The following is a 25,298-nucleotide window of genomic DNA, read 5'->3' as shown; positions in this document are numbered from 1 at the left end:
AAAGCAAATTACAGCTGGACCACAACACGATATTATCTTCTTCCCGGGTCTTTCTCTTCCCTTCTCTCTTTCTCTCCCCCTCTCTGCGCGCGCCAGCTGCTCTCTCCCCTTCACTAGTCTTCTACAGTTATACCCCGCTAGGTTGAAGATAATACTAATATACTACTACAACTCTTACGAAAAGAGAACCAACAAAGCCTTCTTTTATTTTGAATTCCTTTTTTTCTCTCTGGTAGTACTACCTGTTAAAATTTTCATGGCGGAAGTCCTTTGCGAAGGGTCTGACGTGTCAGCTGTCACCACCTCTTCCATATGTGAAGCGAGCTCTATTCCAGCGATGAGTTGCGAGATCGAGATCCGACGGAGGAAATTTGTGGAGAGCACCGGATCCAACGGCTCTCAGACAGAGCCAACTCCAAAGAGGAGAAAGTCTAAAAGCTCACAAATGATCCGACGACAACGGGTCCCTTGTGTTGTAGTTGGATCGGATCAGAGACCCGTTAATCCGAAAGAGAAGTTGGTTAGATTGGAGAGTGCGCTCCAGTGTCCGAGGCATGGAACGATGTCAGTTTGTGGGCGAAGGCGAGATATGGAGGATGCTGTTTCAATCCGACCTGATTTCATCCAAAATCGCCATTTCTTTGGAGTCTTTGATGGCCATGGTTGTTCGCATGTATGTCAAAATTGCATTCTCTTTAATGATTTTCCTCCAGTAAGGTTTTAAAGTGGCCTTTTCAGGTATTAGTGAAGTTATTCTACGGGGATTGAACCAATTATGGAAAGGAAGAGTTGTAGCAAGGCATTTAAAGGACGCATGAATTGTTACAATTACAATTTTAAATTTTAAATTCGGACAGTAGAAGTTATAACAAGGCCTTTTGGACCAGTAATTTTACCTTTTTGTTTGTTAATTCTTTTAATTTTATTCTTTTTATGGGGTGGGGAGTAAAAGGGTATCTGCTATTACATTCAATTTCCCTCAAATCTCAAGCCAATTACTTTCTGGCAATGTCGTGACATTCCGCTTGGATTACTTTTAGGTGGCCGCGACATGCCAGGAGCGCATGCATGAGTTTGTTGCCGAGGAGTGGGAGAAGATCGAATCAAAAGATGCACTGATGACTGACAGGTGGACGGAGGCGATGAAGAAGAGTTTTCACAGGATGGATGGAGAGGCTGTGAATTGGAGTGGTCAAGGCCGCATCCCAGGATGCCGGTGCCAGCAAGGCCGACCAATGAGGTCTGAGCACGTGGGGTCCACAGCAGTTGTTGCTGTTGTTGGTCCTATGCGCATCGTTGTTGCCAATTGTGGCGACTCACGTGCTGTCTTGTCCAGGAATGGTGTCCCGGTTCCTCTCTCATCCGATCACAAGGTACTTTTTGATTGACTTATTTATTCATTTAGAGTAATTTGGTCATGCTGTCGGATCAATGTTCATCTATTAGATTGAATTTGGAATGCAATTAATGTTTTGTGCTTGTTTTGAATCAGCCTGACCGGCCTGATGAGTTAGAGAGGATTCAATCAGCTGGTGGTCGGGTGATCTACTGGGACGGTCCAAGAGTTTTAGGCGTTCTTGCAATGTCCCGGGCTATTGGTAAAATTTTATTCTTTTTAACAAATATACAGAGTCTCTCTCTTTTACAAATCTGTATTGTTAGTTAATAAACCTTTTGATATATAACAGGGGACAGTCACTTGAAACCATTTGTGACGGCAGAACCGGAGGTGACGGTGACTGAGAGGGAAGAGGGGGATGAATGTCTGATTCTGGCAAGCGATGGTCTCTGGGATGTTGTGACAAATGAGATGGCATGTGAAGTTGTCAGCACATGCCTTCGAAGCAATGAGCCGGTTAGAGGGGGAGAAGGAGAGGTGGCCAGAGCATCAGATAAGGCCTGTGCTGATGCGGCAATGCTTCTGACGAAGCTTGCACTTGCAAGACGAAGTGCTGATAATGTCAGTGTAGTAGTTGTTGATCTACGCAGGAATGTTTAGCTTTTTTTCTTTTTCTTTTTACTTCTGGTTGGTGGGAAATTAAGTGTTTCTCCTCATCATTTATATAATGCATGACTAATTTGGATGCTGTAATTTCTTTTTAGGTTAAGAGCCTCTCTAAAATGTGCTAATTAATGAGAAAGTATACCACTGAGTTCAGAACTTTAGATTAGATTTAAATGTTAATTATCGAAGCATGCTGTGGTACCAATACAAATTGTGAAAGCAATTATTGTACAAAAGAGGAAAAATAAATAAGTGAATTAAGGTGCATACATGTAAACAATTAGATAACTCCTAGATTGAAACTACAACAAAATTATCATTTGTTGCCTTCCCATCTTCATACGAACACTTTCATGCATGTAAGCATATTAAAAATCTATAAGCATCTTAACCTTTTTTAAATTCAACATTTTAACCTTCTTGAGCTTCATTATGAGCATTTTAAGCAATCTAATTTCGTAGATATTCGATTATTTTGGTACCGGATATTGTTTTAGTGCATTTTAGATCGTGTTACTTGCTCCAATTTGAGACTATAACCATTGTGTTTTGCATACGAGTCTAGCAATTACAGAAGCTAATAGATATGCTAGAAACGATATTAATTGTATCCACAAAATATTTTTCTTTTAGATCGTGTAGTGGATATTTGGGGAAGCAAAAGCTTTAGCATCAATCAATGCGAAGAATTCTTTAGTTGAAGAAAAGTAGAAAACAATGAGAGCTGCTTTTCGCATAGTACGGTACGGAACCCACTAGTGCTCAAGGTACTGGAACCGATTATAATGGATTCAAATCAGATTCTTTTCTTAATTCTTAAGAAAACGAACACTTTTTTATTCTTTTATCTGAACAGTTCAAAATTAATGATACGGTTTTAACTAAATTTTATTTGTTTTAATTGATATAAATAAAAAAATAATTATAACTGTGTAATTGATTTTAAAAGAATAAAAAGGTGCTCATTTTTTTCTTAATTCTTAAGAATTAAAAAAATGAGCAGATTTGAATCCATTGGAATCAGTTCCACCTTGAGCAATAGGAAACGCTATCCTCTGCGGAGGTTTTATCTGTGGTGCTGTGCGGTGATTTTGATCTGGTACGTTCGTTTCGAATCGGACTGGATTAAGAGTTCATCAAATTTTGAATTTTTTTAAAATTCGAGTAAAATCTGATCTGGTCCGTCCGATCCGAAATGAACGGACCAGATCAAAATCAAAACCTCCGCAGAGGATACGCTTCCTGAGCACTAGTTGGTCCCGTACCGTACTACGCGAAGAAAGTTGCGAGGCGCTAGCAAAAAGCAGCTCTTATTGTTTTCTACTTTTCTTCAACTAAAGAAGTCTTCGCATTGATTGATGCTAAAGCTTTTGCTTTCCCAATTTCTCTCTCCGTATACCTTCCCTCTTCTTCTCTCACTATAAATTAGGGTTTATGGCTTGGCCGTAAGTCTACTTGTTCCTTCTTTGGTCTTTAATCTCTCTCTCTCCCGCTAGAGTCTTCCGAGGATAAAAGCTTGAGCAAGGTACTAAGGTTCTTAGTTCTTACCCCGAATTTTAATATCGTTTTGTCGGAAGGTTTTAATCAAACTATAGGTTACAGTAGAGATCATATGTGCTGGGATTATTTGGGTGAAATTAATGTTAGACAGGATTTGTTCAAGTATTTGTATTTCAGTATTTCACATTTTACCTTTTCCTCCCCTGATTTACTGGTACGGCAACAGTGTTTTGACCGAGTCCTGAGATTACTTTCTGGTTCTGTTCTGAAATTTAATAATTAGACTTCTTTTGGATGTTTTTCTTGAATGTAGTTAAAATTTTGGGAAAATGGATCACTATGACTCAAGATCCACTACTGGGGTGTTATACACTGTATTGGAGAGGTGTATTGAAGAAATATTCTCTTCGATTAAGCCCTTGGAAAGTGACCGAAATAAACGATTAAGCACCATTGATGAGATTGCAAGTTCCATTCAGTCCATTGCAACCTTGAAAGGTAGGTAGGCAGCAGTTTTTTTTTTTTTTTACTACATTAAAACCACCATTTTAATACGAAATCACTTAACAGGATAATATTACAGTGGTATAAATTGGCAATTTTGCTGATATTTCTCGAATCAAGTAAAGAGCCGTTCCAGAACAAAAGAATGGAACTCTTCTGGTGTATAAATAGACATGTATGTGGCTTGGCAATCAAATTTTATGTTATTTGACCATCGTTTGATGATCCATCAAGTTGCCATTAAGTTTCAACTGTTAGAACTTTCAAATCCTAGACGAATGTATGTCCATTGTTGCTTTCTATATGCATTCAAAAATGTTGGATTTTCAAATTTAAGCTTCTTTTATGTTTTTTTCTCGAGATTACCAATGTACGTCCAATGTTAATCCATACTTACGTACACTCAATTGCTATCTATATAGGATGAATATCTTGTATATTAACAAGAACCAAAGCTGGGTATGTTTTTTCATTTCACCTTATTGTTTTGTTAGGCACCACTGTCAAGCCATTTGGATCATTTGTTGCAAACCTCTATTCGAAGTGGGGTGATTTGGACATTTCGGTCACTCTTGACCAAAACCTCAACTCGTCCGTCAGTCGTAGGAAGAAGCAAAATGTTTTGCGGGAGATTATGAGAATTCTGCGAAAGAAAGGTGTGTTTACATATTTTGAGATTCTGAACATACTAGCAGAAAAGTCTAATTCACTATAAAACTAGGTTCCTCTTGTTTTTCATTTGTTTATTCCGAATTTTTCAGGCATTGGTCGAAAATTCCAATTTATACCGCAGGCAAGAGTGCCACTGCTTGTGTACGAGAGTAGCTTGTATGGTATATCCTGTGATGTGTCAGTTGATAACCATCAGGGTCGAGTCAAGTCCAAAATGTTACAACTCATCACCAGCTTTGATGAACGTTTTACTGACATGGTTTTACTGGTAAATTCTTTTTCTGTGTCACTGCTTCTACTTTGCACTAATAATAACAGCATGACTAGTAGTGAATTGCACTGTGCAGTCTCATTTCATGAATTGAAGTCTGTATGTCAGTTGTATATATTTTCTAATCCTTGTATACACTTGAAACTATACCAATTACTTGCTTTACTTAAAAACATTTCTTCTTCTTTTTTCTTTTCTGCAATTGTTCATACAGATCAAGGAGTGGGCAAAGGCACAAAATATAAATGACCCGAAAACAGGAACTATGAACTCGTACTCACTCTGCATGCTTGTTATCTTCCATTTTCAGGTTTTCTTTCAATAAAAACTGACAAATTTATGGCTGAAATTTTAATAGAGAAACCTTACAGAAGCAATATATTTTGTGTCCATATGGATACTGTATAAATATGTATTGGTATCTTACTGTAGCAGTAGTACTTATTCAGTAGATTGTGATTTATGGGGATACAAAAAATTTCTATCATGGAAGCTTCTAATGAATTTTGAATATCCCATAGCTGCGAGATTTTAAGATGTTCCTCCAAATTTGAGATCTATGAAATCATTCGCCTCTTGGTAAATTTGAGTTTAGTTTCTGCACTTCTTGGAACTTAATTTCTTGATCCTTGTAACTGCCTGAGATGATTTTTTTGTTTGTTTTTGTTTTGCTTATTGCAGACATGCACACCTCCCATTTTACCCCCTCTAAAGGAGATATACAGTGGCAATATTTCTGATGATGTGGAAGGTGCCATGTTACAAAACCATAAGAATCACTTAAGACTTTTGTTTAAGACTTCAAATTTTAGTTCTCACAAGCCACCAAACCATTAAATCCTATGCTCATCTGCACCATTAGTGAATGAATCAACTTCTTCTCAGGCTTATGCCAAAATAAATACAGAGACCTGTTGATACCATGTGGGACAAGTTTTTAGATAAATTCTAACAAATTGAGGATGTAATATCTTTGTTGTCATTTATTTACTAGTGCAAATTGTGGCTTCTGTAGGGGTGGATATTGAAAGAGAGAGAGAAATAGAGGATATTTGTGCTCTGAATGTACAAAAGATTATATCACATATTTCCAGCCATAGAAACCAGAGCTCTCTCACTAACCTTCTGGTGTCTTTCTTTGACAAGGTACTCACTAGTAATATCTCATTATCAGCTGACTTGACCATACTTCTCTACCTAGACCAAAATGATTTTATTTGGGTTATAATGATTTAAAGCTTCATCTTTTTCCTTCTACATGTAGTTCTCAGATATCGAGGCACTCTCTTCAGAATATGTAATCTGCCCTTTCACAGGTCGTTGGGAAAGAATGGCGAGCAACCCAAGATGGACTGAGAAATCTTACAGTTTTTATGTGAGGCTTGATCTTAACTCTTCAATGCATGTGCGCATCTATGCACATTTTCAAAGCAAATTTATGGAAATTAACAACTAAAAATCCTAAATGCAGATTGAAGACCCGTTTGAGCAACCTGACAACACAGCACGTGCTGTGGGCCCACAAGATTTAAAAACTATAGCAGGGGTTTTTCATGTGACTCGTCAGCTTCTCTCTTCATCATCAGTTGATTCAGTTCTCTCTGATCGCAGCTCTATACTCCGTCTCTTGTCTCGGCCTCTCGTCTCCTCACGACTCATTGCACCAAAGAAAACTACATATTTTTCTACATATACCCCCCAACAAGCAAATAAGCACCAGTACACCAACATGTATGGGATCCAACAAGGTGTATTGGGATCTGCTGAATCGAGTCTTAACCGGGATAGAACTACAAGGATTAGAACTACTGGAATAGTCGATACTTATCCAAATCACTCGACTCAGATAAGTAATGGCAGTAATTTAAGTCAGAAAGGCAACCAGAGTGAGAAACCACCGTATTACTCGTCATATCGAGTGCCTGAGGACCAGATTCATAGGAACATTGGGATCAGATTTGCTGGTCAAACTCCTGAAAGATTTGACCGGCGTTACGATTCAAGTTCAAGTGGAATGCACAGAACAGGAATGGCAAGTGTGGAACAAAGTAAGGATCCTAGCCTGATAAAAAATCGTCAGAGTCAGAGCCATCAACGGGTCGGGTACAGCACCACACCACCTGGAAGTTTTGATTTGAATTATGATGCTGGTATGAATGGAATGAATGGGATGCATAGGTCAGGGTTAGCAATTGTTGAACCTGTTACAGAACAATTGAATCACAGTCTGAATTTGAATGGACAACACTCTGGATCTAGGTCTAAGGGTAAACAGATTTGGCAGCCAAGAGGTGCAAACAACCAAGGTTTCCTATAGTGAACCATGGTTCCTAACTAGCATGAAGAGCATTTTGATCTTGGCTATATTTCTAGACTTGCCTATGTTATTACCTTCATACTTTCTCGGTGATGTTGGGAATTTAGAGGAGGTACAGTAGCTTTCAAATATGTAAAAGAGTTGTGCTTGTTTCAACATTAATGGTGCTAAAATTGTGAATGCCAAGTCAATTTATCTTGTTTGATTCCTCTATAATTCTAAACTTATCAGAGATAATTTTGTGGAAATCTGAAGATGTTTTGTGTCATATATCTAAGTATACGACACTGAGCATTCAATGAATATGATTAAATCCTCACCAAGATTGAGACAGCTGGAAATTAAGAGCAAAGAAATTTTAGAAAACAAAAAATGATTTTAACTCAATTCAACAATTGTCAGTACATTCTCACCGCGTGCGATACGGTAAGCTTGCTAGAAAGGACATATATCCTCTTTGAAGAATATTGGACTAAATTTTCGTTAATAAGCAGATCAGTCTCATGGTCCAAATTTTCACGCCGTTTTACAACTCGTCCGTATTTTTTTAGATATCTAATTACATGTTGCCACCTGCATGATTACCGATATATTGAGGACTAGGTTCGTGTTGTAAGAAAAAATAACAGGCTTTTGTAAGGCGCTATATGTAAATACCCTTTCACAGGCAACTAAGAGCGAGGCATCAGTTTTTCACACATCAAAATTCTCCTGCTTGCATATGGACCTTCTGGAGTATCACGCACATCGACCTTCCATCCCATGGCTTTAGTAACCTCTTTTATATCATATATTATGTTTTTCATATCACGAATATAAGCCTTCCCACCAGGTCTTAGGATCCGGTCCATCTCCAGCAAAATGCTTGTGATGTTACACCTGAAGCAAGAAGGATCATATATTTACCACCAAGAGTAAAAAGGGACAATATATAAAACAAAATGATAAAGAGATTCTCTCTACCTCTTTTGCTCTGCAGAGAATAGGCCGGATGCATGCAACAGATCATAAGTTCTTGGATAAGTATCAAACGGTTCACACCTGTCATTACAAAGATCAGGTAATGGATAATGTTAAAGCTCTCTGTAGGAGCAAGCTTTAGAACAATGACTAAAGAATATAATGTTAAGTTAAGAGATCTTGTGATAAAGAAATTGCACGTCACCAATTACAGTTGGACTGTGCATAAGTAGCATTTCAAGTATAAAAAGATGACAAGTCTCTTACCAGTCATGAGCAACTCCAATAAGACCTCGATCATAAATCACAGGCAACGTGTTGGGTCCACTGATGGGGACCACATTCATCACCCAGCAATCAAGTTTTTGATTGATTAATGCAGCAGCAAAGCTGTACAAGAAAAAGGAAAAAAAAAAAACAGCACAATGCAAGTTAAGCAATGTTAATTTAAATTGCCACGATGACAAATCAAGTGTAATTTGTGATTGCAAAACAAATGCTACAAACATCCCGCATGAAAATAAAATGTTTGTTTTTTTCCTTGTTAAAGGGAAACACTTAATTGGAATAGAAGTTACTTTTGAATATGACTCCAATAATCTTGAGTAACGATTCAATGACATATGTGAACCCATGATCATCTTTAGACACAGCAGAAGTGATAAATATAATACAAATAAATTACGAATAATGTGATTAATGGGATAAGAACAAGGGCATAATTTTAAATTAATTTGTCAAATATATTTGACAAACTTACCCTCCAAAACCAGCCCGCATATCCATCACATTACGCAATCGCATCTTTCTCCATTTAAAAACACGGATAAAGCCTGAGATAATATCATCCCAGAACCGTGTCTCGGCCTTAAAAAGCTCATTTTTTGCCATGTATGCATCCATCTCTACGCTTTGCAGCCTCTTTGTTGGCTCATTTAAGCGAGCAGGCCATGTTACTAGGTTGGATGCCTCTCCGTTATCTGGCAGTCGACTTATGCATGCTTTCAAGTTGACATACCTGCAACAAAGAAGAAACATTTAGACTTTAGTGACATGAAACAATGACCGAAGGAAAAAAGTTAGGCAAAATATAGGAGAGGATAAACTTACCATACACTGTTGGGATCGTCTCCTTCTTCACATATTGGCGGTTGGGTCCCAGTGGGGCGGCTTAGATAACATGTATTATTCATAGGTTTCCTCCATATAGCAATATATCCCTCTTTCTTTACAAGCTCCCAGCATAGCCGAGCAGTAAGATCTTCCATCTCTATTTATATTTCACATTATATCAGATCAACTCAGCATCTCTGGGAAAAAAAAACCGAGAAAGTTTTTTGAGAAAATATCTGAGAAAATACCTTTCCAAACCTTCTGTTGGGCCTCTTCATGCTTATAAACAGGCTGTGCAGCCCAGGCAAAGTAGCCTCCTGCTCTCAACATTCTATTCACCTCCAAAAGCAGGATTCCGTCTTCAAAACAGTTTGAGAAATTATTTCAGTCACAACAATATATTAAGAAAAGTTGATGACAAAAATTAAAGCATAAGTACCATCACGTGTCCAATTTATGCGGCAACGCGAGCAATGGATTAAGTCAAAAGCTTGGCTTGGGTACATCAGCCGGTGAGTTGCAAAGGCTGATACCATGGCAGGCATGCCACGCTCAAGTGCAAATTGGATCTGATTCTCATGCACATCTTTAGGTGCAATTGACATGGTTAAAACATTTCGAGAGAGTAGATAAGCCCCAAAACTCGCAACACCACATCCAACATCAAGTACAACTCTTGTGTGATAGCCAAATGCAATGTCTGGAACCATCTACAAACAGAGAAAAGGATAAATCCGGAATTCAAAGAACCAAATGAGGACTAATAAAACAGTGCAAGTAAAGGCACTGCCCTAATATACTGGTGCTATTGTAATTTCACAATGCTAGAGAGTAGGATAAGAATTGTTCAGTACAAATCTGAAATATAGAGAAGCTAGAAATGTTGTAAGGGTAAAACCTGAGATATCTGGTCCAGGTACTCATTTGCGCCATGTATAAACTGGGTCCCACCACCTGGAAATGTAAATTTATCCTTGACTTGTGTTATCCAATTCTGGCCTCCTTTGTCTTCAACCAATCTTGTGTGAGGTACATTGTTGAACCATACCTATGGTAAAAAGAGTTCAAACCAATAAGATATAGAATACAAAAGCTAAATAAACAAGAAAAATCATGCAAAATTTTTGCTAGTATGAGATCAAGTTGAGCTCTTCATCATTGGAGTGGTTAATTGACCCTCAATTTTCAGTATCTATATATTTGTGTTTACTTAGTTTTTTTGTTCAGTAAAATATGATTATTGCCTAATTGGAGTGTGACTGATGACATTATTCTTTATAAAACTATGCTGCACTATACTAAACATCAATGAACTAGAATGCTATCATTATCCTAAGAGTTCAAATTTTAAGGGTTAATGGAGCACAACTTTCTAGCTTCAATCAGAAATCACATACTCAAACACAATTAAAACTTATAACAAGTTTCTGCTTCAATTGATGTGTCACAATGAGAAATTAACAGTCGATTTATAGAAGTAACCAACATGGATTATGGATAATTTATTTTCCAATGATACAGTGTGCTGGATCAGATCAATGCTAGCTTGTACGTGCATGTACAACTAATTAGCTTGCAAAATTAAACGTGAACAAACCTCATCTCTGCTCTTAGGCCAAGGAATTGGAGACCTATACCCCTTTGGTGCAGGTACCAAACAGTTCAACCGCTCCCCTTCCTTGGGACAATGCCTCTCAAACCTCTCTCCCCGCTCAATAGATACCAGCCTCTTGATCTCGTCTTCATTATCCAAACAAGGAATGTATTCCCTAAATCTCTCTTCACAGACCTTAAACCTCTTTACACCAATCCTAGTACCAGTACTCCTTCCACTCTCTTCGCCAACACTTACGCTAGGCTCAGATTCCGTACTGTTATCTCCCTCCTGATCCAAATCCGACAAGCCGATTTCAAAATCATCACGCATTGCGCCATTTTCGTCCACGATCCCAAACCTAAATGGCGGAGGCGGCGGAGGTAGCTGAGGGGCTGCTGGGGGAGGTGGCAGGGGTTGGGAGGGAGTAGGAGAAGACAATGGAGGGGAAGAGGCGTCTACGGTTTGGTTTATGAGAGAAGAGATGTCAAAAGAGATGTTAAAATTTGGGGAAATGGCGACGGAGGGGGAAGCGCGAGGAGAAAGGGAATAGAAAGAGATTGGAAGAGAGGGATAAGAGTAAGACCAGTGCTTGCCTATAAAGAAAGCGGCGACGCAAGCTGATGCGACGAAGGTTAAACGGACAAGGAGAGGGCTGGAAAATGGTTTCATGCTTTCTTTCGGAAGCAGAGACCGGAGAGAGATTCCCGCGGCGGTGCGTCCCGGGCGAGTATGATCGCTTCAGAGACTTGAGTGGAAACTCATTGGATCTGAGTCCGTTAGGCTCTGCAGTACCGTGATCGTGGGGTGCTGCATGTGCAGCTATATTTTTAAAATGCAGTTTTAATGCAGTATGTATTGACTTTTATATACGGTATGCAGTATTATGTACGGTTTTTAATGCAAATTTATATATACGATTTTTTTATTTAATATTAAAAATGATACTCTTAATTAAATATTTAATATTTTAATATGTTTTAATCTTATCAAATATTTGAATAAAATAATCTATATCAAATATATTTGAGTGTTTAATGAAATTTCATTAATAATGCAGAACTTTTCAATTTTAATGAAATGTAATCAAATAAAAAGCATTTCATAAATAAATTTAAAAATGACTCCAGGCTTGAGTGCAATTTTATATAATATCAAATTTTGGCCCAAAACTTTCAGCCCAACAAAATTTGCATTTGAGGATTGCCTCTACTCCAGATCGCTGCATTGAGTATTTTGTTGGTATTTAATAATAACATAATATAACTGCTTGGGAGTTTGGAGGAATCCGGTATAATAAGAGAGCATCTTTAGTTATAATACAAAAATAAAAAATAAAAAAAATACTATCGCTTGAAAGCCTATAAAACAAGTTTAGTGGAGACTATTGAAGAAAGTATCTGACTGGACTTTGTTCGGATGGGTATTTGGGTTTCAGATCGTATTAGATATTCAATCCGTTTATTATTTGATCCGACTTTGGATTTATTTTATTTAATTAAAATTTTGATAGACTAATGCATAGAGATTTTTATGCACTACTAGACTGCATACTCAGCATTGGATTGTGGGGTTAGATTTGAGATGCGTTCCATGTAAAGACGGATGATAACAATCTCATTCTACACGGTAATGTACCGCACTAGATCTGAATCAGAATCTCACTGGAGGAGAGTGGAGATGAGTGAGACGCACGTGCTGCCACCCCAGGCTTTCACGTGACAGTAAAATTTTATCATATGGTCTTGTCGGCCCGTTACAATAACGGCCCAATTCCAAAACTAAACATAGACCGATTATATGTTCTAGTACGCTACTATTCCTGCGCTTAGCCTCGATTTTTTTTTAGTTTGCCGCTTTTTAGAAGAAAAGGCTGATATTTTGGATTTTAAGCTTTGATTTTAATTGCAAATTTCCATCATATTTGATAGAATGCTAATCATGTTGATGAAATTGCATTTTACAAATGAATGAGTAGATTCATATGCTCCAGAAGAATCAGAGAGAAAGTGAAGGTGAACGAAAAATGTGCGGAGAGGAAAGGTTAGAGCTGTGTTGATTTTTGACAAAACTGTTCACCTTCAAATCAGAGTAAGGTCAGTGTACTCCTCTTGTCTCCTTTATTTTTCCTTTTGTTAATGTCATTTCACCTCCTTGTAAAACACAGCTTTATATACAGTGAGGCGACGGTCAAATGGTATCGTATCAATATTTAGATTCTCTTGATTTGCACGAATTTTAAAGCGGATCAAACGACTTCGATTAAACATCAAATCTAATTTAGTTCGACGTCTATCAAACTGTCTTTGATTCCCTGTAGGCTATATTCTATACACAACTATTTTTATTACCTTTCAACAATTTGTACTAATAGATCGGTAATCTAAAGAACAAATTTGATTGATTATTTTTTGATGATTCCCAATTCCAGTTTGTACAACGGTTTTCGTACTTCCAGTTGATAATGGATTCGTGGTAGGGATTAAAACGGATTAAATAGTCGTCAAACTGTATTGGGTATAAATTTGAATATGGGTATTAATTGAATATAGATATAAATAAGAGTTAGAATATAATTTGAATATAAAGCTAAAATTTTGATTATATTTAAAGAGGGTTTCAATACTCTGTCTTTCATATTTTATCATTTTTTATATTTTATAATTTTGTTTTCAAAATTCAAACACTTAACATGAATTCATATTAAAATATGCTTGGAGACTAAATCGTATATTTTTTGAATATTTTTTTTAGATAGATAAAAAATCATAGTTTTTTAACGATCCAGAAACATTAATTTAGTACCTATTTTAAAAAATAGTACAAAATTTTTCAAAATTATAAAATTTCATCACAAGCATATTTTAGTATGGATACCATGTTGTGCGATTTGGATTGAGAGTTTAAACTTTGAAAACAAAGATATAAAATATGAGGCACGATGAAATATGAAAAGCATGAGGTATTTGATACCTCCTCATTTTATAATATACATCAAATTTATTATAAAATAAATTATTCGATATTGATATATAAATTACAAAGTTTAAATTACAAAATATATGTTTTACTAATTGGATGTTCGTATTTTTTTTTGTAAATACGGATGCATGCAATTATTTGTAGCAGTATTCGTATCTGATTTGCAAATTCAAAATCAAATTTGCATCAATATTTATTCCATTATTCGGAAATGTGATATATTTGCGGATGTGAATCTGATACGAATCGAGCTCCTTTAAAATTGTTCATTTTGATTACAACTGGTTATATTAATTGAAGATTCCTTTGCTACGGTGAACAAAAAAGAAGGTTTTGGAATTTATATTTACTTTTAGAAATTAAAAAATTGAATGTTTAGAAACACATTAATATCTAAACTCAATTGATAGTTCGATCCTTACTATTTTTAGAAGAAAAAAAATCCATATGTTTCTTGACATAACAATTTTTTAATTCCTAAAAAGAAAATTGTAGTAAATTTCCTCATTGATTACTATACTGTGTATGACGAATTAGTTATTCAATAATGTCATTTAGTTTTATTTGTCTCGAATCATCGTTATTATTTCTTTGTTCTTTTTATGTCCATTCAATTGGATTCTTATTGAATAACTTGTAAAATTGGATTCATCGTTGCAAAATTGAATGTTATGTCCATTCAATTGGATTCTTAGTAATCAAGCATTTCTATTTAATTCTTATTCTGTCACTTGTGATGTCTTTTTCCTTCTTGCTTGCATTTTTTATTGCATTTGTGGTTTTCTGATTGGTCCTCATTTTTTTTTCATTTTTATTGCATTTGTAATAAATAATATTTTTAAAATGATATAAAAAATAAAAAAGAAATAAAAACATGACGAGTCAATTATCAATTAATTTTTTAAAATAATATTTAAAAATGAAAAGAAATTAGGACCAATCAGAAAACCGAGTATATGACAACTAAATAAGGGGGTTTATGAAAGTTTTCAAAAGAAAAATAGAAAAAGAGAAGAAAGCATAGATTATATAGGATAGAGAGCGCCGAAGAGGCATAAGTGAGTATGTGTTTAAATAAATTTAGACCTCTATACGTATAAAAATATCAAAACGATGCTTATGATAAAAAAACTATATTATTTAATTAGAGTGCTGATATTCTGAAATTTTATCTTTTAATTATAGTTATTGGCGAATCAAGACATCTGCATACTTAATAAGAAAAAATAGCTACTTATTTCTTCGTAGGGTCACTAACATAAAAAGAGATTTATTCTCAATCTCTCCTTTTTTCAAATAGATTAATATGAATCATGATTTAAGTTATTAAAATATATATATAATAAAAATAATAAAATAGAGTAAATAAATTTAATCCTTCTTTACTTATTAATTTAAATATCAATTAAGTATGTCCAAAAATGTACAACCAATTAGCAATTTATCCCTTGAAATCTTGAATTAAGAAAAGAAAAAAAGAAACTCTCTCATAAATTCCCAGCCAAGCGCTGCCTTTCAACTTCAACCATAAAAGGAAAAATAGAGGCAAACCTAAAAATAGATGCAACGAGGAAAAACCCCAACTTTTGTGGAGTGTTTGACACCTGTTTATAATTCATTCCGTTAAAGAAGGTAGAAAAGCGAAGGTGAAAATTCTCCTACGTATCCCCATCAGATGCCGACACGTACAAACAGTGCCCCGCTTCCGAATAATTAAACAACTCATTTTTCAAGTCGTCGCATTCTATAAAAAATCAAAATATCAGCAATGTGCCACACTGCCAAAGTTAAAATGCACTTTTGATATTTTCGCATTGCGTGCTATCAACCGTGTCGTGGGTCGTGTTATTAGCTTCTCAAGAACTCATGAAACAGCCCCTGATCTTCTCATGAACTCAAAATAATTGTTCTCTAGATCTTTTGGAAGCTATATCAATCGAACACCAAAGGTTTACTTAATTTCGCACAGACATGCGCATATTAATTGCATATCTTTCACTTCATGTCATTTTGTTTGCTTGATCGATACTTAGATTTTGGTTTATGCTAACACTGAAGTCTAAATGGAATAGACAGGTACAATGTGTTATCAGTTATCAATTATTGTTTGTAAGAATTAATTTTTAGTCTAATAATAAAGTTAAAAATTTGTGCGTAGAAGATTATAAGTTTGAAACTTAGATAGAAAAATCTTTTATAAATATTAAATAATTAGTTGACTTGATAAATATCTACTCTTTTTATAAGTTAATTTTATAAATTACTTTTATAGATGTTAAGATTTTCCAACTAATTTATTATTAATATATGTCTACTCATTTTGTACATGCATATTCAAAAATATAAATAATTTTATAGATGTTAAGATTTTCCAACTAATTTATTATTAATAAATGTCTACTCTTTTTATACATACTCATTTTCTTTATATTGATATATGTTGAATTACATCACCCGCTATATAAACTCTAAATCTATGTTATTCTTCATATATGATCTCGTATTTGTATTCAATATATATTGTATTTTAGTATCAGTATCTATATTTACGATACTCAAATCATATTAAAAATTATCATATTAATGTATTCCGTATCGGATAAGATACGTTACCCGTAATGTCCTTGCAACATAGCTCTAAATTTATTCTCCAAACTAGAAGTGCAAACGGGTGAGATATTATCTGATTGTATCCGAATTTGTATTTGAAAATTAAATGTGGATATTCGATATCAAAATATTCGTACAGATCAAATACGGATATGATTTTAAATTTTAATTATTCGTATTCGAATAATAGATATATATTATAAAAAAAATATGTTATTAACTATTATAAAAAACAGATATCTGTATCCGTATTCAAAAAAATAAAAACGAATACAAATATAGTTTTATCCGTATCCGATCCATTTGCACTCCGACTCCAAACACGACCCGATTCACCGTTGGAATATGATTCTAAATTTTGAAGATAACAAAAGTGTAAATTGGAGAAAAGGTAAGATTTATATCGGCAGAGGAACATATCCTGTTAATTTGAAACTGGAGAAGAGATGCGTTGAAGCCAACGTCACGACGTGGCCAACTTTATCGTCGGACACGCAAACCAGAGGCGCCCAAGAGTGGATCTCTGACCCACCAATGACCAAACACACTTCCAGAAGCTTCCGGTGAACTCCTGGCCAGGAAGGGCTGAGCGGATCGACTGGTCACCATCACGCCACGTGTGGCCTCTGTACCACGTGGGCGTCCAACGTGGCTCCCTTATACACCAACAAATTATACGCCTCATTCTCTCTCTCCGTACCTTTGCTCTTTGTGCTTTGCTTCTCCACATATCCCTGTAAAATCATTATTTTGTATAGTCGCAAGAACATCATTTACAAATTGAACCCTCAAACTCAAATATATATCTCTTGAATACAAATCTAAAATTCAAACATGGTATATTAATTGAATGCTTCAGTCAAAAATATATATTGATGATACAAGCTTAATAAAATGGCATTATGATTATTCTGTAAAAGAAAAAATATTTTGGTTTGAATTAGAAAATAAATAATTCCAAATTAGTGTGTTTCCTCGGAATTTTTTTTTTCGGTAGAAATTAATAAGAAAGAAGAGAGAGAAATAAAAAGAGTATAGAAGATTTTACATTAGTAGATAGATCGGTACGAATTGTACAAATTTTAATTGTCTCGAATTTTGATCGGTAAGATTATTGTCGATCTAACTTTTTTTTTTTCTATTTTTCCGCGGTAATGATGGAATTTAAAATGCAACTTGTTTTCTTACTAACTTTACTTAGTTGCATAGTATGATCCGATTAATATAATCTAGACTTTTATTCAATACAACTCTGACAACTTTTGTCAGCTTATTAACGAAAACTTGAAATGATGATAGAGGTGGTAAGTTGGACTATGTTACCGATCCACACGTGTCTTAAATGCAAGAGGCAAAATGATAAATAAAAATAAATTACAAATTTGAGTTAAAATCGGTGATAATTTCACCGATCAAAACTCTGAAACATTTAAAATCGATACAATTTGTATTGATTTTTCTACCAATTAAAAATCTTCTGTAATCTTTCTGTTTCTCTATTTTTTCTTATTAATTTCTACCAAAAAAATTTTCCCGGTTTCCTCGTGCGTTGTCTAGTGAGGGTTAAGCAGGAAAGTAAGGGGTATAAATGCAAATATTCTTTTCTCTTTCTGTCTCTCCCTCTTCTTCCACTCCCAACGCAGTCCTCTCGTTTCTTTCTTCGTTTGGACGGCTGTTGCAACTGCTACAAAAGAGGACTTCAAAATTGTCTCAAAAATCGACAAATTGATAGGTAAGTTTCTGGTGCTCTTCATAGGAAGACACAAGTAAAGAATCGAGATCATAGAAAGAAAGAACTCAAGCTGTACTTCTGAGCTAAGTGATGAGCGGTGGAGGCGGAGAAGGAGGTGAAGAAATGGAGGAGGACGGAAAGGAGCCGACTGGAGAGGAGCAAAAGGAGAAGGTTGTCATGATGTGGGGCTATTTGCCAGGAGTGTCGCCTCAGAGATCCCCTTTGCTTCACCCGGCTCCTGTAAGGCTACCTGACTCCTTTGCTGGTGACACGTGGCGAGATGTGTGTGGTGGAGGTTGTGGCTTCGCCATGGCTCTTTCTGGTAGATCTCTCTCTCTACTATTGAAGTCCTTATCTGCTCGTACCCTTTCAAAATGTGCTTTTTAAGCTTGAACGCTTTCTCTAACGGATCCTTTTGCGCTGTTTAAAATGTGTGAAAATTAGCTGGCCTCGGTTTAATTGATAACGAGTGCTTTTGCATCTGGCGATTTTCTGATTTTGAAATTGTGTTTTGTTTTTACATTATTTTTGTTTCTAGAATTTATACGATTTCTGAAGCATTTTGTTTGCGTATAAATCAACCTTTTTTGTGAAACATTATGTTTGTATATAAAACATTATGTTTTTTTTTTCTGGAAAGTTCGTGATAAGCCAGTTTTAATTAAGTACCAAGATTGGAGGAATGTAATATAATTAGAAGTTCGACTAAAAGCAAGGGATTTTCAACAGTTATATTCTAATATATTTCAAATCCTGAAGGAGGAAAAAGTAACTTATTTTAAGTTAACACACGCTTCCTTGTAGAGGAATAAAGACTTTAGTTGGTGTAGCCCATATTTAGAAACAAAATATGGGAATGGAGTTTACCTCTTGTGTTTTATTAAAGTGCGCAATCCATTTATTATATTTATATCTCGGAGTCAATTATGATTGTCATAATTATATTGTTCATTTTTCTGTAATTCCTTAAAATTTACTTAATCAATATTCTTACCAAGGATCCTTTTCTTTTAATTTTTGAGAAATGTAGTTAAATTCTAATCATTTTGTAGTAAAGAAAGGAGGTCCTCATTTCTGTATTCTTTTTGTATCAGAAACTGGAAAGATCCTTACATGGGGCTCTATGGATGAAATGGGCCAAAGTTACGTTACTTCAGGGAAGCATGAGGTACATTCATTTTTATTTAAGATTTGACCTATTCTCTTTTCTTCAGTATGTATGTAATCATATTACCATTGGCTTTGTTGATTATTCAGTTAATGCAATATGATTATTCATGAAAATCTAAAAATTATAATCCCTAGAGGTTGCAAAGTCCTGATGAAGTTCTGGTATGTCTGAGTTTTTTTTTTTTATTCATCGGATTGGCAGTTTAGCATTCCCATTTTTTGTCCAAAGGTACAAATAGAAATATTATGACCAGACTGGGGATGTAATAATTTAATTGTCTCGAGGATTCTTTGTGTAATCCACTTGTTTGTAGAGGACTATTTTATTTATTTCAATGCACATACAGGAAACGCCAGAGGCTTTTCCTCTCCCGAGTGACATTCGGGTAGTAGAGGCAGATGCGGGCTGGGCCCACTGTGCTGCTGTGACAGGTTATTTGCTGACCTTGTCTAGAAATATACTCAAATATATATATATATATATATATATATATAGAGGATGGCTAAGCTCAAATCGTTTGTTCCTGGACTCAGGAACAAACGATTCAGTTCTCTGATTTCCGTAGGTCAAATGGTCAATCCAAACCGTTAGATGTTTAATCTATATTAAAATGTGCTTGGAGACAAAATTTTATATTTTTTGGAATTTTTTTACTATTTATTAAGAGGGTTTGAAAGTCGCTGTTTTTATTAAAATTCTGCACTATAAAAAAACAGCGACTTTCAAACCATCTTAATAAATAGTAAAAAAATTTCAAAAAATATAAAATTTTGTCTCCAAGCACATTTCCAAGCACATTTTAATATAGATTAAACATCTAACGGTTTGGATCGGCCATTTGAACTTCGGAAATCAGAGAACTGAATCGTTTGAGAACTGAATCGTTTGTTCCTGAGTCCAGGAACAAACGATTTGAGCTTAGCCATCCTCTATATATATATATATATATATTTTTTTTTTAAAATATTTAGAAGTATCTATTATTTTTCCAGATAGAGGAGAGGTATATACATGGGGGTGGAAAGAGTGCGTTCCAACTGGCAGAGTTGTATCAGATCAATCTTCAGCCGGGACATCTGAAAGAGACATTGACCAAGGCTTGTGCAGTTACTGTTAATTATTTAAATGAACAAGTTCTTGTCTTAAAAAATGCTTATATCTATGTAATATAACCTCTTTTTCTATAGTGAGCCCTAGGTCTCAGGTGTCAAGGTCTAGTGAAAACCGAGTCGCAGTTGAAGAGGGAACAAAACGAAGAAAAGTGGCTTCATCTTCTTCATCTAAACATGGATCAGAGAGCTCTACATCAAGTGATGAAATTCTATCGGCACCTCCTTGCTTGGTGACATTTAATACTGGGGTTAGGATTGTAAAAGTAGCTGCTGGTGGCCGCCACACCCTTGCCTTATCAGGTACATTTTGTTGCCCCAATAATTCAATATGGACATATGCGAAATTATAGTTTTTCAAAATCCAAAGAAACCCAACAAGAAGAAGTGTACTAAGAAATCAGTGTGGTACAAAACACGATCTTAATAAATCTGTTAATTCTGATTTATATCTGTTGTATCTTCCCCAAAGCATCAGATTTGGGACAAGTGTGGGGTTGGGGCTATGGAGGCGAAGGGCAGCTAGGCCTTGGTTCTAGAATTCGTACCGTCTCATCTCCTCACCCAATACCTTGCATTGATACGGCATTTTATGGCAAGGACCGAGCATCAAGTATGATGGCTAATAATAGAAGTTCAGAGGGGGCTTTAAGTAAAGTTACCGGAACTTGTGTGAAGGCAATTGCATGTGGCGGCCGGCACAGTGCTGTAGTCACAGGTATATGTTTGTCCTTATATTCCTCCTTTTGTAGTAATCACTAACCAGTTGTACTATTTGTAATCGTTAAAAAAAAAGGAATACTGATAATTTTTCTTGTGTTCAGATTCAGGAGCACTGCTTACCTTTGGATGGGGTCTATATGGGCAAGTAAGTTGTGATATTTGTTCCTTCATGTTATGGGGATTTTTAATTATCCACGGTTTATATCCAGCTTCCCTTGTGTTGTGCTTAACTGGGTTCGTTATTCAGCCAAAATGAACAATAAACATGTACTTCCCTCATGAATGTACGACTCTTTTCTGCTCTTTTTGTTAATATTTGCAATAATTGTATATTGTTCCTATGCTGCAGTGCGGGCTAGGAAGCACAGATGACCTGTTAAGCCCGACATGTGTGCAATCAATTCTAGGGGTAAAAATGAGAGACATTGCTGCTGGTCTATGGCATACTGTATGCACATCTGTTGATGGAGATGTCTATTCTTTCGGTGGTAATCAATTTGGCCAGCTCGGCACTGGTTCTGACCAGGCTGAGGTACATGTCCTAATGGATGACCGACTTTTGGTTTCTTACGGTTCGATTTCATAATTTGCAATTCTAAATAAATCCCAACAGATTATTTGTTATTATTGATGTTCCTATGTTGTGCAGACTGTTCCAAAGCTGGTTGAGGCATCGTGCTTGGAGAATAAGCATGCAAGGGCTGTTTCTTGTGGAGCCCGGCATAGTGCGATGATTACTGGTACTTAATTATCCTTGAGATTTGTCATCTCGATTAATCACCATTCTTCACCTGTTTAATATGTAGGAATAATTGCATGTCCCTATCAAATATGGAATACTTATAACAAGAAATAATTCCATATGCTTCTCTAGAGCATGAAAAATTTAAATTTGGTTCTTTTTTCCTATTTGTTTTAAAGTTAAGGTTAGCCTTCTTTTGCTCACTACTTGTGTAGAGTAATGGGGAGGAATATATAGTAGTAGTTGGGATTGGGGTATACATCTTGCTTTGCAAGAGTATGCTTAATTTCTCAGGCGCTAGGCATGCATGAATTTATCCAATGTACTTGTAATTTAACACCATTTGCTTATATAGAATTTTGGTACCACAAGTGGGACTCATCTTCTGCATTAATATTTTAAAATCTTACCCAGAAAACGTGTGATTTGTTGATTGGTCTACATCATGAGCATTGTGCACACAAGTACAAGATGTATATATACTTTGATTCCTTTTGTACAAAATATGAAAAAGTAGCATTGCATTCATTAAAATTTGACTATTCTGATTAGTTTGTGGGTTCAATTGGCTATGGTAAGGCTTTTCTAGTGGGAGACGCATAATTGAACTGACTATGTTGTAGAACAACCTAGAAGATCCACACATTGCGGATAAGCACACTTCATTCATGATGTAATAAAAAATAATGGTCTTTTTGTTTGAATTTGGATCCCCTAAAGTAACTCAAATTTTTAGTTTGGATCTGGACCGTTCGATCTGCTTTGGCACAATATTTAAAGGGCCCCGTGCATTCCACCTCGGACTGCATTGGCTGGATTTTGATCGGAGACTGTCTGGATCTAAACTCAAAATTTGGGTTAGTTTTAGGTGATCCGAACTTTATTATTGTAAAATTGACAACTTGTTGCATCAGCAATTGGTGGCAGCAGCACGTGTATATGATTTATGTTTTAGGCCATGCTACTAAACCTTTTGTTCTTTCTCATGTAGAGGATGGTGTGGTGTTTTGCTGGGGATGGAATAAGTATGGCCAGGTATGATCGCCTTTCTTTTGAGAAATAAAGATCTTTCAGGAGAGAGGCCGTATTATGGACCGATATCTCAATTTTCAAAGTCCAAACAATTGATCTGAACCGCTCAATTTGATCTCCATATGAAAAAGTACTTGTAGATAAAATTTTACATTTTTTAGAATTTTTTTAGATAGGTAGAAAATCACGTGATTAAGATTCTAGACCATTCAAAGGTAGTGATTTTTTACCTATCTAAAAAATAGTAAAAATATTCTACAAAATGTAAAATTTAGTCTGCAAGTACATTTTCATGTGTAATTCATGTTGAATGACTCAGATCCTACTATTTGGACTTCAAAAACGAAAATATTGATCCGTATACATGACCTATAGCTATGCATAATACCATAGCCCACTCATTTTTCAGATAGAATCTATTTGTTACAACTTTCTCAAATTTTGAATGTGCAGCTTGGCTTGGGCGATGCAATTGATCGGAACATTCCCTCTCAAGTCCAAATCGAGTCATACAAGCCATTAAATGTGTCGTGTGGTTGGTGGCATACATTGGTGCTTGCTGAATCTCCTAGTTAAGTTAACTTTGGGACTCTTCTAGGAAAGCAATGGACATTTTCTAGTTGGCGATTTTGTTAGGGTTTCTTAGGTTTGGACACCAGAATGCAGAGATAATTATCATATGTATATACATGTTCATGCATACAAATGCACTTGCATGGATTAGCATTCAATTCTTTTCCTCAGGTTTTATTAACCATGAATTGTGTACTCGCATTTGGAGAGAGAGTGCTTTTCCTCCGCTGTGCATGTTATTAGCTTTAGATTGTACCGTTGTGTCACTAATTTATTTCACATATGTATTTTATGTTACTGTCGTGCCTTGGAAATCCGAGAAATGCTAACAAATAATAGATTTAAAGTGCCCTTACAGCATTTTATCTTCTCTCCACTTCAATTTCCGATTTGAAGTTACAAAATAGCTAAATACCCCTTGTGAAGCTAGTCGTGAAAGTTTGTTGTGAACTAATCTAGTGTCTATGATGAAAGCTTTGAAGGATTTTATTATTACTTTTATGCTAAAGGAGAAAAAAAAGGGAAGATCTTGTTGTTCACGAGTTAAAGCACTATGATCAGATGGCATCGACTTGTCAATTATGTCGATTTGCCACACATAACCGAACTGTGTTAGACACAGTATAACGATCGGGACTGTCCTGGCAATACCGGTGATGCGAGAATTCGATATCATTTTGGCGCTTCTAGCGCCTAATTGGTTCCTTTCCGGTATTATTTGATTTATGCACAGCCTAAAGACGAGGCAGTTCAATTATTTGATTTATGCAGACCCCCAGACAGATCGGTACTATAAATTCATCTGTCTTCAACGTTCAAACAATCAACCCAACAAGATATTATTCTAAAAATATATTTTTAAAATTCTTTACTATCTATTTATTAAATAGATAGAAAATCATATGATCTGAAGATGTTGAATCATATAAAAAAGTGATTTTTTCTATTAAAAAATGCTAAAAGTATTCTAAAAAATATTTAATTTGTTAACCGATTCAGATTGACTATTTGAATTTTGAAAACAGATATACGAGTCCATAGTAAGCATCGGTCTGTACTATGCATAGTACTTCAATCTAAGAGAGTTTAAATAAATTTTTCGTACAACAAAAGTGGTGATACGGATACTCTGGTCAATTTAACATCAGATCCGAGAATGATTTAGACTGTATTTCGTACATTGGGAGGTCAGATTCGTATAGTAACTCTTGTAGATTTAAATGACTCCGAATCCTCTAGCACGCCCTCCTAGGTGCAGGAATTTCCTGCTCCTTCAATTACTGTGTGTGAGACCGATCATTGTTAAAAGAGCCGATCACTTTTAATTTTCGAATTGAGGACTCACCTCAGACTCACACGCATGATTCTGATGACTCTGGAGCAGAAAATTCCTGCCAAGGGGCAGAGTATTCGGTTCCGATTTAAATTCGTGAGTTTTTTTTTTTTTTTGCGTGCAGTGACTTTATTTGAATGCTTTCACATCATCCTAAAATAATCGAAAGCAAACTTTTTCAGGTGTTGTACACTTCATCCGACTGTTATATTCAATTAATTTAACAGGAAAGAACTCCATATTCTCACTTTCAACCAATAAAGTCTTTTTGAATATTTAAGCCCTAAGCATCTTTATGAAAACCAGCACAGGTGAGTAATGGCGATAAAAGAGAAGAAATAAAGAGAATAGGATG

At 35.5% G+C, this 25,298-nt stretch overlaps 4 protein-coding genes across 9 annotated transcripts; 3 read left to right on the top strand and 1 right to left on the bottom strand.

Annotated features, from left to right (window-relative positions):
* On the top strand, positions 1 to 2,092 carry LOC144573344 (putative protein phosphatase 2C 49). The gene is made up of 4 exons (XM_078323102.1): positions 1 to 673; positions 1,041 to 1,373; positions 1,493 to 1,598; positions 1,689 to 2,092. The coding sequence occupies exons 1-4, from the start codon at positions 257 to 259 to the stop codon at positions 1,997 to 1,999; spliced, it is 1,167 nt and encodes a 388-aa protein (XP_078179228.1). The 5' UTR covers positions 1 to 256; the 3' UTR covers positions 2,000 to 2,092.
* Positions 2,093 to 3,331: 1,239 nt separating this feature from the next.
* HESO1 (Nucleotidyltransferase family protein) lies at positions 3,332 to 7,468 on the top strand. 3 transcript variants are annotated; one of them, XM_078323173.1, is made up of 9 exons: positions 3,332 to 3,450; positions 3,819 to 4,003; positions 4,504 to 4,665; positions 4,771 to 4,949; positions 5,167 to 5,262; positions 5,634 to 5,703; positions 5,968 to 6,098; positions 6,217 to 6,327; positions 6,424 to 7,468. In XM_078323173.1, exons 2-9 carry the CDS (start codon positions 3,835 to 3,837, stop codon positions 7,267 to 7,269), a joined length of 1,764 nt encoding a protein of 587 aa, XP_078179299.1. In that variant the 5' UTR covers positions 3,332 to 3,450; positions 3,819 to 3,834; the 3' UTR covers positions 7,270 to 7,468. The 3 variants fall into 3 exon arrangements, with proteins under 3 accessions (XP_078179299.1, XP_078179291.1, XP_078179305.1); XM_078323165.1 differs by having other exon boundaries at positions 3,339 to 3,530; XM_078323179.1 differs by lacking the exons at positions 3,332 to 3,450; positions 3,819 to 4,003 and adding an exon at positions 4,160 to 4,184.
* Positions 7,469 to 7,734: 266 nt separating this feature from the next.
* Positions 7,735 to 11,705, bottom strand: LOC144573375 (putative methyltransferase PMT11). The gene is made up of 9 exons (XM_078323152.1): positions 10,940 to 11,705; positions 10,241 to 10,390; positions 9,782 to 10,052; positions 9,591 to 9,701; positions 9,340 to 9,499; positions 8,990 to 9,247; positions 8,497 to 8,619; positions 8,233 to 8,310; positions 7,735 to 8,148 (listed from the first exon to the last, which is right to left on the bottom strand). The coding sequence occupies exons 1-9, from the start codon at positions 11,606 to 11,608 to the stop codon at positions 7,941 to 7,943; spliced, it is 2,028 nt and encodes a 675-aa protein (XP_078179278.1). The 5' UTR covers positions 11,609 to 11,705; the 3' UTR covers positions 7,735 to 7,940.
* Positions 11,706 to 18,115: 6,410 nt separating this feature from the next.
* LOC144573403 (Regulator of chromosome condensation (RCC1) family protein) lies at positions 18,116 to 23,911 on the top strand. 4 transcript variants are annotated; one of them, XM_078323186.1, is made up of 11 exons: positions 18,116 to 18,582; positions 19,355 to 19,428; positions 19,778 to 19,862; positions 20,424 to 20,528; positions 20,619 to 20,843; positions 21,013 to 21,258; positions 21,365 to 21,408; positions 21,613 to 21,795; positions 21,913 to 22,003; positions 22,997 to 23,040; positions 23,491 to 23,911. In XM_078323186.1, exons 1-11 carry the CDS (start codon positions 18,351 to 18,353, stop codon positions 23,611 to 23,613), a joined length of 1,452 nt encoding a protein of 483 aa, XP_078179312.1. In that variant the 5' UTR covers positions 18,116 to 18,350; the 3' UTR covers positions 23,614 to 23,911. The 4 variants fall into 4 exon arrangements, 3 of the variants coding, with proteins under 3 accessions (XP_078179312.1, XP_078179320.1, XP_078179329.1); XR_013517960.1 differs by having other exon boundaries at positions 18,139 to 18,582; positions 21,613 to 21,835; XM_078323194.1 differs by having other exon boundaries at positions 18,140 to 18,582; positions 20,424 to 20,532; positions 20,623 to 20,843.
* Positions 23,912 to 25,298: the final 1,387 nt, after the last annotated feature.

Source organism: Carex rostrata, chromosome 2, assembly GCF_964058835.1.
Source record: "Carex rostrata chromosome 2, lpCarRost1.2, whole genome shotgun sequence".
NCBI lineage: Eukaryota > Viridiplantae > Streptophyta > Magnoliopsida > Poales > Cyperaceae > Carex > Carex rostrata.
The sequence above is the reverse complement of the archived record's forward strand: the minus strand, read 5'-3'. Positions and strand labels throughout refer to the sequence as shown.